This window comes from Nymphaea colorata, chromosome 3 (assembly GCF_008831285.2).
Source record: "Nymphaea colorata isolate Beijing-Zhang1983 chromosome 3, ASM883128v2, whole genome shotgun sequence".
Lineage (NCBI taxonomy): Eukaryota > Viridiplantae > Streptophyta > Magnoliopsida > Nymphaeales > Nymphaeaceae > Nymphaea > Nymphaea colorata.
Genome location: NC_045140.1, coordinates 21702475 through 21722804, shown reverse-complemented (window position 1 = coordinate 21722804; position 20330 = coordinate 21702475). Strand labels below are relative to the sequence as shown.

The 20330-nt window shown below is 39.2% G+C and overlaps 2 protein-coding genes across 3 annotated transcripts; one reads left to right on the top strand and one right to left on the bottom strand.

Annotated features, from left to right (window-relative positions):
• Positions 1 to 304: 304 nt before the first annotated feature.
• LOC116250149 (ankyrin repeat protein SKIP35-like) lies at positions 305 to 7349 on the bottom strand. Of its 2 annotated transcripts, XM_050076707.1 has the most exons (5): positions 7109 to 7349; positions 5987 to 6874; positions 4193 to 4625; positions 1730 to 2329; positions 305 to 844 (listed from the first exon to the last, which is right to left on the bottom strand). In XM_050076707.1, exons 2-5 carry the CDS (start codon positions 6556 to 6558, stop codon positions 626 to 628), a joined length of 1824 nt encoding a protein of 607 aa, XP_049932664.1. In that variant the 5' UTR covers positions 6559 to 6874; positions 7109 to 7349; the 3' UTR covers positions 305 to 625. The 2 variants fall into 2 exon arrangements, with proteins under 2 accessions (XP_049932664.1, XP_031479454.1); XM_031623594.2 differs by having other exon boundaries at positions 5987 to 7349.
• An 11426-nt stretch (positions 7350 to 18775) lies between these two features.
• LOC116249923 (uncharacterized) lies at positions 18776 to 20193 on the top strand. Its single transcript, XM_031623237.2, has one exon. It carries the CDS (start codon positions 19677 to 19679, stop codon positions 20058 to 20060), a length of 384 nt encoding a protein of 127 aa, XP_031479097.1. The 5' UTR covers positions 18776 to 19676; the 3' UTR covers positions 20061 to 20193.
• The last annotated feature ends 137 nt before the right edge of the window (positions 20194 to 20330 follow it).

Here is a 20330-nt window from a genome sequence, read left to right as displayed (position 1 = left end):
CCGGAATCACAGAATGTACTGGCATTTGGGTAAGGAAAGAATGTACCGTAAATCCACTCAAGCCCTGAAACAAACTAGAACCTTTACCTTCTGGCTTTATACCCAATGTGGTTTCCCACAAAATAAACATGAACAAAAAAAATTTCTTGACAGATTTGCTGCCAAACAAAGCCCAAGCCACACAAATGTCTAAAATGGTCAGCCAGTTTTCGATTCAGTAACTCGTCCGACCCAATTGAACAGAGTGGAATGTAATATCAAGCATCCAGATAAACTAAGAATGACATTCACTCAAGCCTGCAAATATCCAAACTATTCATTTATTCATTATTTATGATTGCTAAACATAAATACATCTAAAGATCGTCTAGCATTTTCCCTCCGTTTGATGGAAAATAATTCTCGGGTAAACTCACCACCCATACATAGAGCCAAACCAAAAGGAAAAGGGGTTGCTGAATACCTAGCAAGCCTTGGCCTGTGCCCTAGAGATTGAGCGAGCTTTCACAAGATATACTCAAGCTCGTGGCCACCCTGCCGAACAATGGGGAGAGAGAGAAAGCTCCAGATAAGCAGGGGGGAAGGGGGGTCTGCAATAGAGAATGGTTTCATCAACCAGCAAAATTTACATCAGTGCAGATGAACCAGTGCGAATCAAGAATGACGGCAAATGTCGCTCCAGATTCGCAACCAAATCCTGTTTTGAGCGGCTAGTGATCTCATCGATGCTTCCATTCCCAAGCCTCCACACAGCCTCCACAAGCTGACCCCTCAACCACTGTGGCAGCAGCTGCCCTCGAACTTCTATACATTCACTGTAGAGTGGATAATACGCAATACCCACCTGCAAGACACCTCCTATGTCAGACAAAAAGGGCCAAAGTGGTTTATTACTGGCATAGAACATGAAAGAAAAACTGTCAACACAAAACTATTCAGTACTGACAAGCTCGGTTCATTTACAGAACTGGATAATCAAACTAAGGACAGTTTCCAACGACTAGGGAGTCATCACAGCTTCAAAATAAAGTTTATGTTGCAAGCGGAGCGAATTTACTGAGAATGGAACCCTGAGGAAGAATTCAAATGGTAGACTCAGCAAGAACCACCACTTCCAAATGCTGAAATGGTGTAGAAAGCTAAATTGGTGGCCGAAGGGGAAGTCTGCCAGCATAGATAAGTTTGGGTCTCGTTTTGACCCACCGTTACAGATTCAAACTGTGGTGTCTTAGTCCAGCCAGACAGCCTCCACGGTGAAGGTGAGAAAACCTACGTGATGATGGTGAGGCTTTCAAACGGCCACTACATACGTCATAATTCATAAAGAGGAATTTGGACCAGCTCATGCCTCAAACTGCACACATGAAATGCGTATAAGAGGGATGGAAATGAACTCACAGAAGTCTGTTGTGGCAAACGCATAGCAAACCGTAGCAAATAGAAATGATGGATTAGAAAGTTTGATCCAGCAAATAGGAAAAAGCCGCAGAACTCAAAGGTGACAACATCCTATAAACAAACTTTGCTAAATTTTGACAATGGAATTAAAGCGAGGAATTAATGGCCTGACTTCCGAGCAAACTGAAATAATCGCAGAAGGACAAGCACAGTTCTGAAAATACCCCCTTAAGGGGGAGTCTTCACTGCAGGTGCTGTAGAAACAATTTGATCTTTGAAAGAGATAAACTAACCCAGCAAGAACTTATCTGAACCAAGGACTGAAGTTTACCTGGAGTTCCAAAGGCAACTGCAGAAGCCGAACTGGTGATGTCCCCTTCATGATAATCCTCGCAACATTCAAATAGTGATCTTCAGCAAATTTCCTGCCCTGATGATATGCATCCTTGGTCCACATTTTGGACAGAAAAGTTCTCAACTCGGGTGTAACACCCTCATCATCAGATCTGACAATGCGGTCTGCCACTTCATATGTTGCCTCAGCAGTCTTCAAGAAATTAGATTGCATGAGAAATGCCACACCTGCTAAAGAGTTGCAGCTGCGTTCTCCAGCTGCCTTTATGATCTCTATGCCAAGAGTGGACAACATATTATGAGGAACATGCTGCAGTAGATAGTCAGCAACTTCTATTTGGCAGCTGGATGTAGCAGCAGTGAGGGCAAGACAAAGCTCCATATCTCGGCAACCTTTTTCAACAAACCAACTAACAACCTGCATGCATCCTCTTTCTGCTGCTCTCATTAGAGGCCCCAAGAATGCAGAGGCATGCCCCTCCTCTACCAAACATTCCATTGTGCTCATCTTGCAGAAATGAGATGCAAATCCCAAAGCAAGGTCTACATCGATATCCAGGCTATTCTGCTGAGCTATCTGAAAGTGCAGGGCAGACTATTTGAGATAGTTACCTAAGAAAAAAAACTTCTAAATGCAGATATAAGCTTTGGGATGAGAGAACAGAGGTATGAAATTTCACAATACAAGAAAAGATGAAGACAATCACGTTAGAACAGCCAGTAGATTAAATTTTATTAAACGATATCCAGAATTCCTTGAAAATGAATATCAATATCTGTGCAACAACAAAACCTTCCAATCAAACAACCTAAGAAGAAAAACAGGCATCAAAATTCTGAAAGCCTTGAGAAATTGCAAAGCTGGTTTAAATATAACTAGTGGAGACAAGCCAATGCAATGGGAAAAAAAGAAAAAAGAAAAACATAAGCTATGTGAATGGGTTTAATAGCAAAAGTACACAAATATACATGCACACAGGCATTGCTTGCATTTCAATGCTAACCTGAACAATCAAATCACCTAATCAAATCATGGACTTGAGACAAGAAGGGCTCAAGCTCCTGAATGAACGTCAATGGAAAGCTAACCAGCCAAATAAGATTGTGAAAGGAATTACTATGATTTCAAAAGATGACCAAGACCAAATGAAAAAAAGCACTAGCTTCAATATCCTGAAAGTGCACACAGAGGTGAAGAAAATTCATCTGGAACTATAGATAAGGGACGATGGTGGGGTTTTTAATTATATCAACAAGCTAACAATCAAGATTGGGTTATAATAAAGGAACTGACAATATTGCAATTTCCAATACACAGGAATATAGAATTGGAAGATAATGATGTGATATTATACTGACCCTAAATGGCAGCAAGCCTCAAAACTTGGCATTTGCTACAAGAAGGACAATAGAGGTAAAAGAAAAAAAGTCACACACTGTTCACGAAAGGAAGCATATAAGTCGATCCTGCAAGAAAGCTACAGGAACTGGCACTTCTAAATTTGTGAAGAAAACAACTCTTGCAGATAATGGAGAGGAACTGATTGAAAAAAATTTGACCTCTCATAGGGCTGGATGCAATTAGACATGAAAACCAACTCACAGAAAAGCAAACAAGAATTATAAAGATATCCACTTTCCTAGAGTATCCCTAAACTAAAATTCACAAGTAAAAAAAGAATGTATCATCCCATTTCAGATTGATTGTAATAACGTCAGAACTCACATGCACCTAACACTCCTCAAATTGTGCTTCCTGAGGAAAGCATGCCAGCAGAGAAACACCAAATATATGAAGCAAACATAGTTTAGCTGATGCATGATCCTTGTCAAAGTATAATATTGCAAGAATCAGTATAAACAGATAACATGATAATTTAGACCACCACAAGACATTAGCCTATCCTTGCATACTTTTAACAAATCATTCACCAAATTCAATTAATGCCAACACAAGTAAAAGCATGGGGGATTGGGTATGACTGCTCCCAGCTGCACCCTAGGACTAGACATTGCTGCATTTCCGAGACTTCACTCTTTTTTTTTTCCTCGCTTTTTCCAGGGACAAGATGGGAGTAGGCAACACCTATGAGTTTACGCCAAAATAAGCACTTGCACATTGAGCCTTTGTCCTCCTCCAACTTGAAATTCTTAATTCCAAGCCCAAAAAGAACTAAAGAAGACAATCAATCATCAAGTTAACTGTTTAAACCAAAACTGCTTAACAAGTAATGAAGTATAAGCAATATAAAACCTGTGCTTCGAAAAGATAGCAGAGATGAGAAAAGCTTGTAGATCATAGGAAGATAAGACTTTGAGAATCTTTTGTCCTGACAAAGTATGTGCAGAGCAGTGGCACACAATTTTTTTGATGCCATAATGCAAACATCAATAATATGTTGCAACTAACATATACGAATGAGAAAAATCTAGATTTTACCTGTAACAGAATGCGAACAAGCTCAGTACTTCCAAAACGAGATGCTTCAAGGAAACACTGGTTGACATTATCTGCACCCCATTCCACTAACAATCCAAGCAACTCGTGCATAGCTCTTGATGCAACTCCAGAAGCCCAACATGGATCAATAGCACTAGAGAAAAGAGTAAGGGGAAAGCATGCAGCATCAAAGGCCTCAGCAAAATCTTTTCCTGTCAGTTGATCGCCAGCCATATCTAAAAATGATTTGAACGCTGACAGCTGCAGCTGAATTTCAATAGCTGATCCATGTTGTAATCTGTTTTTGTTTCCACAATTGCGGGAATGGAAGCTAATACATTTCAGAGCCCATTCTGTGAATTTCTGAACTTTGGCAGCACTTTCAGCTTTCAAAATCTCATCACTATTACATTCTTCAAGACGTTCGCCCAGCCTGATGTTCAAAAATTGCAGTAAGATTTAGAAGGAGAATAGTACAATAGAAATCTTCTCATATATGCAATTCAATAGCATGGCACTTTAAAATATCTAAGCGTCCATAAAATAATTATATCCCTTGAAGGAAAAAAAAATTCACGGTCGATGTTACTTGAGATAATTCTGAATTTCTGTAGGAGCAAAGAAGTTGTTGAACTAACTAACACACCTAGAGGATGTACAAGTAGTAAAAGAAGTAAAAATCTCTTTGGGCGATCAAATTTTCCTTTAATATAAATGAGCTGGACAGAAACCAATGAAACTGGTGAACATGCTACCAGTTAAATAGAAATTTCATGCTTGCAGATTGCATGCAGAATAAACTATAGAAGAAAATAGAAAGACAAATCAAAGACAAAAATCCACATGTGGCTGGGCCTGGAGATTCTGGATATGGTTGCATCATCTGCACATGTACAATCAACCAAAATGACCACTGAGTCAAATAATTTACCTAACCTTGGAAAATAAGAGATTGCTAGTTGTGTGTCCTCACGAACATAGGCATCTGTTATTCAGCTGTCTTTCTCTTCCCAAATGCACCATCAATGATGGCGTGAAATATGAGAAATTGGAAGCGATAACTTATAAGTAGACATAGCTTTATTTTTTTTTATTCTGAAATGCACAACTACTGGTGAGTCGAAGCAACAATTTTTAAAATTCACAGAAGGTACAAATCTAAGCCTGAGAAGGAAGCAAATATCTAAATGGAGACAAATTCCTTAAGTGGAAGCTGAAACTTCTTACTTTCAAGATATTTTTTAATACTTCTTCAATTCAGAAGTGCAACAGTTACTTCTATGAAGCAAAGTTTTTTGTAACGTGCTTTTCTGAGTAAGGAAACTACAGTAGCAAGCAGGCATACAAGTCAAACTAAGGGGAATGCAGTGAAGTATGCGTATAGTCAAGAAAGGCAACTTCAGTGATAGAACAATGACCACATAATTTTATGTCACCAAAAAAAAAAAAAATCATACACAGGAGAATTATTCGATTATAATCTATGAGATATTAAACTGCCATTATTCAGGCGAGGTCTGATCACTGCGTGTAGATTGTCAATGTAAAACATAGACGCGATTGAAACAGCAATAGAATGTGAACCCAATAGAAAACATTGCCGTGCAGTACAAAGAATTCCATGAAAATTAAAGATCGACATTTTGTCGCATTTAGTGGATTGGTGCGCTCACTTTGCAGAAATCTGCTGTTCTTCACATGCGTAACCTTCAAACTGGAAAAATAAACATGGAGCGCGAGAAACACTTGGAGATCATAAAAAAGGAGAGAATAATGAAGACATCAAAAACATACCTCTGGGCCATAACATTGACCGTGTCTGTCAAGCTCATCACACGCGATCTGCACACGGATACGCAAGAGGCAAGAAATGAAGTTCTAAGAACAGCCCGAGTGAAGTCATTAGCCCCACAAGAGATGAGCTCGTGAATCAATCCGGTGACACCCTCCAAATCAGATTCTGTCTGAAGGAACCAAATCGAATCTAATGCAATACACAATGCATCATTCAGCCGCTGCCTGTCGGCGCACGGGATCAGTCTCTCTGCTAGAAGCCAATCGTGAGAGCTAACGGCATTCTGAAACCTTCTTCCCAACTCGATCCAGTCAACCCTGCTCATTTTAATCCCATCCTTAATACCCATCTCCGAATTCACTCCTCTTTCCAAAGCCGGCATGGTCCCGCTACTCAGACAGCCCAACGCAGAATTCTCGCTACCAACATCAGGACTCAGACAACGGTTGGGCTTACCCTCTGCCCTACCGCGAACACTCGAACCAGAGGGCCGCTTCGTCGAGCCAGAAGGCCGCTTCATCGAGCCAGAAAGCGATGCCATCGAGAAATTTCGCACACCATCTTCCTCCATCGATGCAAAAAGACCCTCGTACCAATTTCTCAAGCAACAGAACCAACTATCCGAAGAGCCCGATCTCCCAAAAAAAAAAAAAAAACAAAAAAGTGAATACCTCTCCCCTCAGTTCTCTGTTCCTTATCCTCTATCCGAATCACACAAACCAAATGATCTTCAAATTCCCAACAATCCCAAACGCCCAAAGCTTAACTCCTCACAGAGACCAGAAAGTCATCCCTGCAAAAACACCTGAAGACAAACGCAGGCCACACCCCCCCAAAAAAGGCAACCCTCCCAACTTGCTCCACGCTTCAGAAAACAAAGAATCCACCTAATATTCAGATTACTCAAACCAAACACAGAAGAGGATCAAAAATTCCACAAAAGCAAAACTACCCACAATTGGAAAACCCAACACAAGCAAGGAAGATGCAGAAACAGGAGAAGTAAACCAAGAATATACAGAAACCAACAAAACTTTTTGCTTCTCAGACAAATTTTTGCCGCAAAGAGAAACCAAAACAGGACACCCGATCAGAAACGAAAGGAGATGAGAGAGCAGAACCTCTAGTCTTCGGCCATGACTAAAGATGAAACGGAGGAGAACCGGGTGGAAGGGAATAGGACCCAAATTTAGAAGGTGAAGGTGAGGAGAGAGGGACTCTCATCGCTCTCTCTCTGGGTGTGGGATTAATTAAAGAGGGGGTTAAAAACGCAATTATTATGAGCAAAACGAGTAATTCCAAATGGGTGGTGGGCGACAATTTAGGTCCCTCCATTAAAGCATCTGTCCGGAAGGTTTAAATAAAGAAATGTTTTCTTTCCCCTCTCTCTCTCTCCTCCTCTCCCTCTCAAATGGAGGGGAGAAGATGGTTTTGGAGTGCACAGAATTGCTGGTATCCGAACCAACGGGCCGCAAGTGGATTGGATCCTTGTATGGATTTAGTCCTAATCTTCAAATCCACATTCTCAACCCTTTTGGCTTCCTCATGTGGAGAGAACTCAACTTGAAGCTCGACAGAATCCTTTGCAACAAAGTAACTCTTCTTTGGTAACACTCACTATGACTATGTGATCTTTTTTTAGTTGTCTATTGATTAAAAATTTGGTGCAATTTGTTATAAAAGTAAGTTTTTACATGTTCTTGGTGAGTAGAATGTGAGATCTGAAGTTTCAATCCAACCTCTTGTTCCTATTAAAATCTTCATATGTTCATTCTTTAATATTAAAAAAACCGCTCGAACTATCTTTTACGGTCTCTCCAATATAAAACTCTCGGATAAATAAAGGCTGTTTAGCTCCCAAAAACTTTTTTTGTTTGAGCAATTTTTTTGGTCTAACAGCATCAAAGCACAGTGATGATGTTACACGAAATTGTCGCTTGTTTGCTTTATAAACAGTTTTTCGTCTTCTTTGCTATCCATTTTGCCATGAATTCTGAAATCTAGAGATTCCCGGATATTCAATCCAAAGCCTCTCATATTGCAAGTTTTTTCCTTTTTTTTCCTACCATAAAGTGGAGAAAGATAGATATTTTTGCAACTACCAAACAGACATAAGAAGAAATCTTTTTTAATGCCGAGTTTGGAACTTTGTCGTAGGTGACACAAGTGAACACGCAAACGAAGACATCGAGTCCTTCACACCAATGGCGCCAAAATGACACCGACGATATTGGGCCAACCTGAGTCAAGAAATAATATATTTGTATATTATTACATTTATTTATATATATATAAAAAAGCACTGATATCAGCCGATGCATATGGGGCGATTCGTCCATCAGTTACCACTTCCACAATTTTTTACCTTTTTTTTTTTTGAAAAAAAACTTTTCAATTTAAAGTATATTCATTCACAAAAGAGTATATGAACCACTTTTCCTCGCCAAAAAATATTTAACTTTCAAGTCAAATTGGAGTTAAAGAGTCGCACGATTTCTTCAAATTAAAGTTAGAATCGTCTCATTGCTGGTTCTTATGAGTCTGGCAATCGGATTAAATCTGATTTGAGAGATTGGTCATTTTCTATTGATAGCGACTCGACCTCTAATGTATGGAGTTATCTCCAATAAATCATGTCTAAAACATGATTAGGAAACATTTAGGAGTAAGGGTCACTTTGACATGAAAAAAAGCGTCATAGTCCAAGTAGTAAAAGGATTAAAGTCTAAGTTTTCTTTCACCTTATTCTATTTGTCTCAAGAGGCTTGACGTAGCTGGTTGGGTTAACGGCTAATATGAAGTCAATTCCCGGTCCGAAGACTTCGAACCCCTTCCTTGTAACAGCTAAAGTAGGCATAGGCTCCAAAGGTGAATTTCTAGTCTCATGGTTTTATGCTGCCGAGCAAGCGACAAATTGGACATGGTTTTGCCATGCAAACTGGGAAAAAGAAGATGAGTGACAAGACTGCTTGACAAAACCATGACAGGGGACTGGTTAGGATTTGAACATCCTCGAACAAGATTCATCGCATCTAGGGGTGAACACACGCCGAGTCAAAGCTGAGTTCAGCTAGCTCGAGCTCAGCTCGACTAATAAAACCTCGAGCTCAAGAATAGCTCGACGAAAGCGGCTTGAGCTCAACTTGGCAATTACGTGTTGATCTCGAGCTCGACTCGATTAAGGATCGACAAACTATGGACTATTACTTTGCCATAAATCGAGCTCGACTCGATTAAGGCTCGACAAACTTGAATGAGCTTTTGCAAAAACTTACATAATTAATTAACGTCAATATACCAGTTTTTTTATTAAAAAAATGAGCCAGATATTTAAAAAATCGCTGCACATCATTTTCGACCCAAGTTAACAGTTTGAGCCAGTGAACTTGAGTTCAACTCGATTATTTGAATGAGTCGACTCGTTAAGCAAACGACTTGGCTCGAACTCGTTCAGGAGCCGAGCTTTAACAAGTTGAGCCCGAGTAGCTCGACTCGTTGTTCACCCCTAATCACACCATTGCAAATAAGCACATATGGTACCAAACAGGTTTTTACTCATATTAATATCCATATGGGATAAGTCTAATAGTTGGGTTGAACTCGGATTAAGATTCACATACAAAAATGCATGCTCAAATTCAAATCCGATTCCGATGGGGATGGCCCGCTCTTAATCGAGTGGTAGAATGAAATACTTGTTCGACTCACCAAAAAGCTCAAATCCAATTAATAACTGGATCCTATTTTCTTTTCCCAAACCCTAGTCAGAATTAAGCTCAGGTCAACAATCAGGTGACCTGACCTAATGACATCTTTGGACTGAAATCAAAAATTAAATTAACAAAAGCAATAATCACGTTTAGGTTCGGCTCGGGATGATTTGGGTTGCGTAATTGATCAATATTAGATTTCAAGTGCGAGGTAATTAGTTAAATCATCGATCCTTCGTTCAAAACTAAAAGTGGATTTGGGCGCAATTAGCAAATAATCAATTAGTTGAAAATGTATAGCCGCACCTGACCGGTTCACAGTTTGCTTAAGCAGGCAGCCCGAGTCAGTCCGGACCTACCTAGCATAGGTCAAGCTCTTGAGGCCCATGTGGCCCAGCCCTTCGTTCGTCTCCATTTATTGTGCGAATTATGAGCAAAAAGGTTCAATCAATCATGTAGGATCATGAGAGTAATGCTCGATGGGTCCGTGGAGGGCACAACACTTTGTGGACCCATTATTGAAATTGCTGGGCACATGGCAGGCCCATAAAAGTTCATGCAATTACAAGACATGGTTAAATAAAAACGAGAAAAATAAAAAGTAGCTCAATGATTATAAGCAGCTCGATAATTATGGACAAAAACATGCAATTAATCACAGTTTATTAAAGTAGTTACTTCAAATAATTAAGAAGTATGCCTATATATATATATATATATATATATGTGTGCACGCACGCGTGCGCATGGTCTTCATTTCGTCTTTCATTTCTTTGAATTTGTTTGCATTACCCAACGGTTCATCCTGAGTAGCTGCGTCGGTAACTAACTTGTTCATAACTTCAGCCAGGTCTTCCTGACCGTGGGATGCACCTATCTCGTCAGACGGGGCTACTCCATTGCTCTTGGCGCTTCGCAGACGACGTCATTTTCAATCAACGCTAACAAGTGTGTTGTTCTACACTGACTCTCCAAATGCTTTCTTAGATTGAGCCAAACATAGTTCTTGAACTAGTTGTCATGGGCTGATTCTTTCAATTCGTGCTGCACAACAAGAACTTATTTGCCTTTAGCCTTCAAACTATAGAAAAGGGTGAATATATATATATATATATATATATATATATATATATATATATATAAGAGTGTGTGTGCAGGCACGCATGTGAGAACGAGGTGACAGGCAAGCAGGAACAGGGAAAATTTTATGCTTAAAATTTAAAATAAAAAAAAAAGTATGGGCGAAAAAAGAAGAGGAGCTTGTTGGTGGGATGGTGAATGAATGCAGGAGAATAAATAACTATTCATGTAGTCAGAAAATGATGTTGGTGGTGCCGTGAGCAGATGAAGCTGCTGCCTCAAATATTTTATTTAAAAGAAAGGCCTCCAATAATTGATATAAAAAAAATATATGATACTGAAATATCGGTATATTTGCATTAAATTCTGTCATCGAGACGGACGGGTCACATGAACGGTTGCTTTCCTATGAATAATATCAGAGTCAGTAAGATTCTAGAATGGGCATTTCAACGGATCGGTTTCGTATTTGATGTAGTCATTACCACAACCAGGATACTGGGTTAAATCCGGGTTTGCAGTTGGATTTGGATGTGTATGAAAATTCATTCCATTCCACCAAGTCCAGATTTGGATATACCCGAATCTGATTTGGGGAGGAAAACCAGAACCAGATCCAAATAAGATCAATCAGTGTTTATTTTGTTATTCGGCACCATGAAAAAGCACCTTGGACTATGCCCAGTTCAGATTAGATTTTTTATTCATTATGGACTTTTAGTCATTATATTAAGCTGAAAAAAAGTATGTTTATTGATGTTAGATGAGACTCTTACATAGGGTAACCTTATATTTTTAGAAGACATGTTTCCATAACATATGATTCAAAAATACCATAACATAACATGATGTAATTATGAATGTTATGGTAAAATCCAATAATCAAATATTGAACATAACCATGCTATAATAATTATGCTAGCATAATTTTGGCATATGGTTTGCTCAATATGTATGTATGTAGATTGAAATCAACCGGCCAACCTGTGAAACTGGATTAATTATTTTAATTTGTGTCGTTACAACCCATTATAAAAGGTGCATAAGTGATGATAATTGTTTGGCTATGGCTTTTAATGACATAATGCACCTTTCTTTTTTTTCTTTATGGAGGGGAGAAGATGGTTTTGGAGTGCACAAAATTGCTGGTATCGGAACCAACCGGCCGCTAGTGGATTGGACCGTTATATGGATTTAGTCCTAAAGTTCAGATCCACATAATAGGTCTACATTCTAAACCCTTATATGGTTATATTTGCATCCAACAGCACCATCCGCTCCAATTTGGCTAAACTTTTTAGTTTTTTCAGCCACTTAAGAATTTTTTTTATAATTTTGAGACAGAAGCATGATTTAAAAAAAAAAGCGGAAAACCTAACAATTATACAATATCTACTTCTTTTTCCATGAAAATTTTACACCATCATAGCAACACAGATAAAAAGCAAAAGCATGGATGAAATAGCTAGATGTCTACTTTTATTTGTAAATTTATGAAAATCACTGCCATTTTTTCTATCACAAAAAGGCTTTGATACACGTTATATTCAACCAACCGAATAAATGTCAATTTGTCAATCAAGACCATACAGAACAGCTAAAAAATAACAAACTCACGCAATATTATATATATATATATATATATATATATATATATATATAGAGAGAGAGAGAGAGAGAGAGAGAGAGAGAAATATTTTGTACGCAAGTAGTGAGAGAGAAGTGTGAATGGTGTGTGAAAGTTGACAATCCCGAATTAAGTCCTAACTTGAATAGTGTCGTCAAGCTTTGACATGACATTCTTTGTTCTTGGCCAAAAAACAACGATTCCACTTGATTTAGTGACCTAGATAAGTTCAACAAACTTTACATGTTTCAAATCACCCATTAGATCTTATGTTTTCCAAAATAAAATCATAATGTTTGACCCATCAAATTTCACTGCACTGTAAATGACAATTTTCATCTTACACTGCAACCTTGAATGTATTCATGAAATAGTAACAAATTGTTCTCATATCCGAACGTTCCCTAAAGAAATGATACGCGACAAAAACCCAAGGTTTCCTTTATTTTCCCTTTGCCCTTAGGGTCTATGCTTGCATCGTGTTGCACGGGAGTCGAGGTTCCATTAGAATCGAACGAGGAACCCACTTTCTACCAGCCATTGATGGAACCAACTACCCCAAATCCTTTGCAGCTTTTGAAATAAAGACATGAGAAATTATAGAAAGGGAAGGCAAAAGAAGCAAGAGGAAGGAAAAGGCAGATCCTCAATCGGACCTGCCTTTGGATTCTAGTTAGGAATAGTTGTGTATATTCCATAAGCGGTGAGACAAGAGTAATCAGAAGAAGTGTTAGGGCCATGTGCTCGTCGTTCGTCATCTCCATTCTCCCCTCCTCTATGAAAGAACCAACTCAAGAAGGTCATCAATAAAGGAGAGGAAGGGACCATGCCAGATAGGTACTCATTTTCCTTCTTACACCTTCTCAAAAGTTTTTTTTTTTTTTGTGTGTTTAAATAAACAAACAAATGTTCTTCAAACAATTTTTTTTTTTTTTTCTTTGAAGAGAGAAGTTAACAACCCACTGACTCGAATGCCTTTTCGATTTTAGCTCATAAAAAGTTAATGGTAGATGTCATCTCCTTGCAGGGATTGTGTTCTTTGGGTGGTGTTGTCACCAAGAACCTAGTGAAAAATAGATTGAATTCTTGTTTCCTTTCACTTTCGGCCAAAAACACCTCACAAGTACAACGGCAGACTAGTAACCATTTCAAATCCTCAGCGTATTGACTCAATGTGTCACAAAAAAGGAGCCACCGACACGCAAGTTGACGCATGGTAGGACCAACATTTATAGGCAACGAAGCAAGCCCTATACCTTGAGGGATGAGGGGTTGGGCATATACTTGAGTCTTATTCAGGCGGTAGGTCAAACCTCGTTCACCTAAAAAAGTATAGCAGCAGACCCAAAGAAAGTCGTGCTAAAGAGCACTAATAATTTAAATTGAATCTCTTAAGGGGTAAGTGGTGTAGAAAAAAAATATTTCTAAGGTATTAATATACAAATATGCAATTTGTGTGGGTTTATGTGAGAGAATTTGCCCACACAAGCCCCACTTGTCCTTTTGCAGTTTTTTTTTTTTTTTACATGAATAACTTTATCTACTTGCATAAATAACAACAATAACAATAAGAAGTAAGCTGGCAGGAAAACAATACAACCTTGGTCCACATGTGCATGCATGCACGAAAGATGGAGAAAGTCCTGCATTGCTTAATTTGCAATAATAGAAGCTGAAATTGTCGTTTGCAAGTCTGCTTTCGTCATGGCTGTTGCACTTTAATGGCTCCAATGGCTGCGTTCAGGACAAGGTGCACCAGGAGAGCCCCCTTATTATTATAAGAAGCATCTCAACCAACATGTTTCAACTTTTAATACTCTCTAGGGCAAGTGAATTCTGCGCAACAGCATTTTTGGCCAAGAAGCTCAAACTTCAGCAGGTTTTTTTCCGATCAACTCCGGCCGGACACGGATTTCTCCGGCCATCCAGATGCTCTGTTCTCCCGTTATATGGAACTCGGAAACCTGAAACTTGTAGAGCCGACGGAAAGAATTGCCCCATAAAAACTGCTTAATTCCTAAACTTTGGGAAATATTTCATTGAAAGTTAGGGAAATATTCAATACATCGGCAGAGTAAAATAGACGGAAAAGGGCGATCAGCTAACCAACTAAAGCATCTGCCTTCCACCTGTTCTTTTGTCCAACTTGCCGATTTATACCACACGCTTTCTTTCTTCCCTGTAATGAGTGCAAAGCTGACGACGTCCCTGCAACCTTTCTTCTTCATCTTCTTCTTTTTCTGTATTTCATCAAGAGTCATATGCTGTAGATGGCAGTCGTCTCTTCTTCCCCAGAACGACCGCACATCTCAATTATAACAAGTTACCGCTTTCACTTTGCATCAAACTGCTGGTCGCTTCTGAAGACTTCCTGTTTCAATTAAAATTTTCGGGTCCCCCCATATTTGTTTCTTGAATTAAAGCCATTACCATTACCATTTAAGGCAGCACACGTAACGCCTTTAATTGCTTTTGCCCGCAAATGGTGCGCTGCGATGACCCACACCGTGGTGCACGCCACCCACAAGCCGGCCAATGTGATCCGAATCTGATCAGTTACCTACCGGGATCCAGGTTCAACCGGATAATTAAATATGGGAAAATAATAATGCGTGGGCCGGAATTGGATCCGATGTAACTCGTTCGATACATCAATTAAAGCAACGGATTTTGCCAGTTTTTTGGGTGATCTAAGTCGTGAAATTAAATACATGTGAGAAACTTTTGAAATGCTGGTGAGGATTTGGTAATTGGTCTATTATGGTTTTGAGTAATGTTGTAAAAAAAGTATCATAAGTCATATCTGTCTATTTTTAAAATATGTTGTCTGGTCAAATATCATAACATATTGTAATTATATCGTATTTTAAAAAAATAATCAAAACAATAAAAAATTGAAAAAATTATTAAAAAATTAATGTATCGTAACTGTATTATACAATATGTATCATATGATATGTGCGATACAGACACAATCACCACCTGTTTACAATATAGGTAGTATATCATATCGCATTTCTAAAAGCAACGATAGGTATCGTATGATACGGCCCCATATCATATGATACATACAACACTATTCTTCTGATAGGTGCATTGAGACTACATTTCTACCATTTTCAATGACTCTGGAGTAACGCTTAAATACGAGATATTAAATATCAGGGCAATAGAATGCTGGCACTTTATATTAGGTAGCTTTCAATAGAACAAAAGCTTCAGGTCCTATATATATATATATATATATTTCATCTTTAGTGACGGTCTCAAAATTGACTCGGGCTTAAAATTTTACTTATTTAGGAGGAATTTTATTCCCAGTACTAAAATTTTCATAACCTGTTAAAAAGTCTGAGCATATTTGTTTCACTTCAGAAACATGTATTAAAATTTGAATTAAAATTTCACCTCTATAGCAAAATACCAAATATGGCCTGAATGTGTTCACCGAATCTATCGCAGCAAAATCCAAATACTTCTAACATATAGGTAAAAGCAGAAAATGGCAATGGACGTGACAATGGAATTACGCCAATTAGTTCACCTGAATCAAGTTTATAAATACCAAAAAAATGTTTTATCATATACATGTAAAAAATGTAAAAAAAATAAAAATAAAAGGGGAAGAAGTAAAAAATGAGAAAAGCTAATGCATGTTCTATTATCATTTTGTGCATTTATTGTTGGGTAAGTAGGAAAAGTATTTCATCCTACCGCTTAATAAAAGGGTCAAAATTCTCACCCTTCTTTTTTTATTTAAAGGTAGCAAGCGTGCTTGCTTTCCGTGCATTAGCTTCAATTTGCATATTGTTGTCTTCCTCATTTTTATACCCCAGGAGTTCAAAATAGAGATTATCTTCCTAGTAGTTCGTGTCCATTGTGCCAACCTCCTCACGAATCATGGTTTATATATTTAGCTAGCATGCATCTCAGTCAATATGATTTAGAATTACATATGATATGGAAAAAAATTATTATTCAATTGAAAAATCTCGGATCAGATACAAATCTAAAAAATCACATCCATTCGGATTCGGGTTCTGATTTAAGTAAATAGCCAACCAGTTTCAGGTTTGGATTTGCATGAGAACTAGTTTTAAATAAATATTTTACATCCGATGTCCATAAATTTTGAAAGTTGTATTTGAATATATCATAAAACAGTTTCGATTCGGTTTAAAAGTCAGATTCAGATTAATATGTGTATTCAAAAACTGGATTTGGATTGTGAATACAGATTTAGATTTGGATATGATATAGATTTATTTTTTTCATTTGTTTTTAAATCTGATTTCCGCTCCAGATATTTGAACATCTAAAAATGCGGATATTGTAACCTTGACATCCCTACAGAAAACACACGCACACACCCATATACTTGGCAACTTTCACTGACGACTGATCCACCATCGACAGCCGAAAGTCGTCAACGTTTGGGGAGGTTTTTGAGAACGACACTAAACCCTTCAGTAACGGGGCAAGAAACAGTGACGGTTGCACTGATGCTAATTTCAATCACTGACGCTGCAAAACCGTCAGAGCTATTAAGAAATGTTCCAGTTAAACGAATCTGCTGCCTCTTACATTGTATTTATCTCATCTCAAATGTGGCCCTACTGATAAGCTTTATTATCATGAAGAAGATGAACTCTCAATCTAGACAAACGTTTTGAGACGGGATTGTAAGCGTTATCTCCTTGAAACAACAATAGTTAAATATGATCCACAGTGATCGGATTCTCTTATTTGGATCAAGTGTACAAACTAGTGCTCTACTTTCACTTGCCAACCGCTGCCCCCTCTTCTCCTTGCCTGCATAGCACAAACACTAGTGTTCTACTAGAAAAAACAAACACTTTATGCTTTCGATAGTAGAACACTAGAAAATTCAAACAGTTTAACTCTCTCTCTCTCTCTCTCTCTATATATATATATATATATATATATATATATATATATATATATATATATATATATATATATATATATATATATATGTACGACAATAGTTTTCCTAGTGTATCAGGCTTATTAACATAGGATGTACATATCCGCCACGTTCTACAGTTTAAGAGATGGAGACACTGGCAATTGTAAAGTTTTGGAAGGAATTGAGATGATATTTTACTAAAAGGGGTCCACTTCTTTACCACTGACATGTACATACAGATGCATTGCTTCAGTGTTCACATACACGCGTGTTTGCACCTGGTTGACTTGATCCGGGATCGGAACTCATTTCATGAAGGCGGGATTTGAGTAATATGGACATTATGTATGTACATTGAATTGGCTTGTGGACCATATTCAAGGAGGACATGGCGCAGTCATAGAAAATTAATACTCGATACCAAGTTTTCTACATCGTAAGCCTAAGATGATGCAAGCCCCTAACGAAGGTCACATCTGACGGCCTCATTTCACTGGTTCCTGGTGTTCTGACGCAAAACTGTGGAATTTAAATATGGACTCGGGTGTGAACTTTCGGAAAACAATTCCAACTTAGTAAAGTTTGCAAGCATCAAATGATGAACTCGAGATTGAAACTTCACCTAATGGTTGATGAAATTCAAGCAATGCGATGAGCACCAACTAAACTAACTATTGCAAAAGAAAACAGATAAATGGAAGTCCAGAAATTTGATGTTTCCTGGATTGTCTAATTAACAGCATATTGATTGATTGCTCCATCAGACAATTGATTGTGACTAGACTTGAAATCAAAGAAAATCTGTAGCAGCATGGTGGCAAACCTAGCAGACCCTTCTTCTGAAAGAGTTATCTGCACAGTGAAGCAGGTTCTGAGCGTCATAGACTTTGGTTTTTCTCCTCGCTCTGTGGGATTCACATGGCCAAGTGTCCTTTGTGGCGCGGCAGTACACCACATCTAGTACTGCATCTGCGTCTAAGTCTGAAATTCGATGCCAAGGATTAGTTCTGCGAATCGATACAAGATGTGCAGAATGAAAGTGCAGAATGAATATTCGGCAGGAAATAAATGAAGGGCATTCTCAGATACATATCCCGATTTATTTTTCCCCATAGTATCTTCCTTTATATTAAATTGAAAAACTGACTTTGATCCGGAAGTTAATTTTCCTCTTCCTGAAAATCAAATGTACATGCATCTAACAATCCGGAACTGCCATAAATTCACAAGGCATGAAGATTGAGGCGTGCCAACTTGCTCAATCTACCTGACGAAGAAAGGGGACCGAACAGTGTTACAACTGAGCCCAATTTGCCTGCGGGAAGAGGCAAACTGCTGGGCTCCGTTCTTCCTCTGAGCAAAGTTGGCTCTGGAGAGTCAGAGAACGGAGCCACTGCGAGTTCCAAGTCTCCAACTCCTACCATAAATATTTGGCTTTTGGCTCGACCTGCTGGTATGGCGTCCTGGTCGTTTTCTGAAGCCAGAAAAAGCAAGCAAGACCGGCGAGCGGGCAAGGAGGGAGGGAGGGTGGAAATTTTGGAAGAAAATAACAACAGTAAGAGATAGTACAGGTCCATCCCTTCTTTTTTATCGCGTCACCTGCAAAATATGGACATTTCAGATGGCTGTTATCATCTCTCCTCTGCGTACAAGATTCCCTTCCTCGTTCTCTTCCTCTCCCTCTCTCTTTTCAATAAAATAATATTTATCATTTTCTCATTATTATAATACATCTTCAATCCCTTCTGTCCCTGATCTAAAACCCACCAGCTCCCCCGCCGAAGGGTTTCTCTCTCCCTCTCTCTCTTGCATGCCCTTAACAGAGGGGGAAAAGAGAAGCGCGTGCATAAATCCCATGGATCTGCTTAGGGCTTTTCTAGGGTTTTAGCCACTACCCATATCAATTATCTCCAGGAAGGTGCGAAAAAGAAGAACCTTTCATACTCTTCCACCTCCTTAGAGGGATCCTTTTGGAGCGTCAAAAGTAAATCACCATCCTCAAAAACACCCACCTTTTCTCTTCCTCTGGTGGCTTCTCCACTGCCCGACCTTTTCACCTCTTACGAACCTTTTTCATCCCCACCTTTTCCCTTTCCAGAGCAGAAAGCAAAGCCGGGCAGTAATTTCCCCGCTCCGGGCTCTTCTCGATCCCCTGCCTCTTCAGAAACCCGACCTTTTCCCCCTCCCCTTTTCCCAAAACCTGAATTTTCTTGGGATTTCTCGGGGAGGAAAAGCGACTCTCGAACTTTTCACCGTCGGTGAAAAGGCGAAAAACGAATCAGGCCTTCGTTTTTCACTCCCCGTTGATTCACCCGAGGGTCAAAAACTACCGGTGGCGGTATATGATGTCAATGCCACTAGAGGGGCAGCCGAATGTAATTCAGCAGCAGGCGTACTCTCCCCGCTCCAGCAGCGGCTCCATCGGTCCGGTGATCGGCGTCCTCGCCGTGATCGCCGTCTTGGGAGTGGTGGCTGCCATAATCGGCCGGCTTTGCTCGGGCAGGAGGTTCATCGGAGACCGCCGGTTCGACTTCGAAGGTTGGGTCGAGCGCAAGTGCGCCTCATGTATCGATGGTAGGGTCGACAATTCTGGTGCAGGCGGTGGTGGCGGATTCGGCGGCGGAAGTTCCGGTGGTGGTGGCAATCCGGCCACCGTGACGGTGGAGGCCACGCCTGAGTCTAAGCCTCCCACTGCGTCGGACTCTAACTCTGCTTCATCGGTCTGAGTTTTCCCTTTTTTTTCTTTTTTTTTTTGCAATTTCATAATTTTCCCATCTTTTTTTGTTGAGCTGCGTCATTCCCCTCCCTCTTTTTCCTCTTCGTAAATTATAATTCTAGTAATGAGCTTCTTTTCCTCTCTCTCTCTCTCTCTCTCTAAATTTCTCTATTTAATTTTTTCTCTTTATTAGATATAATCCTCGTAATATATGAGCACATAATGACTGAAAAGTCACCTGCAATCCGATGAATTACAAGGGCTCCGCCTGCTGTGAGTT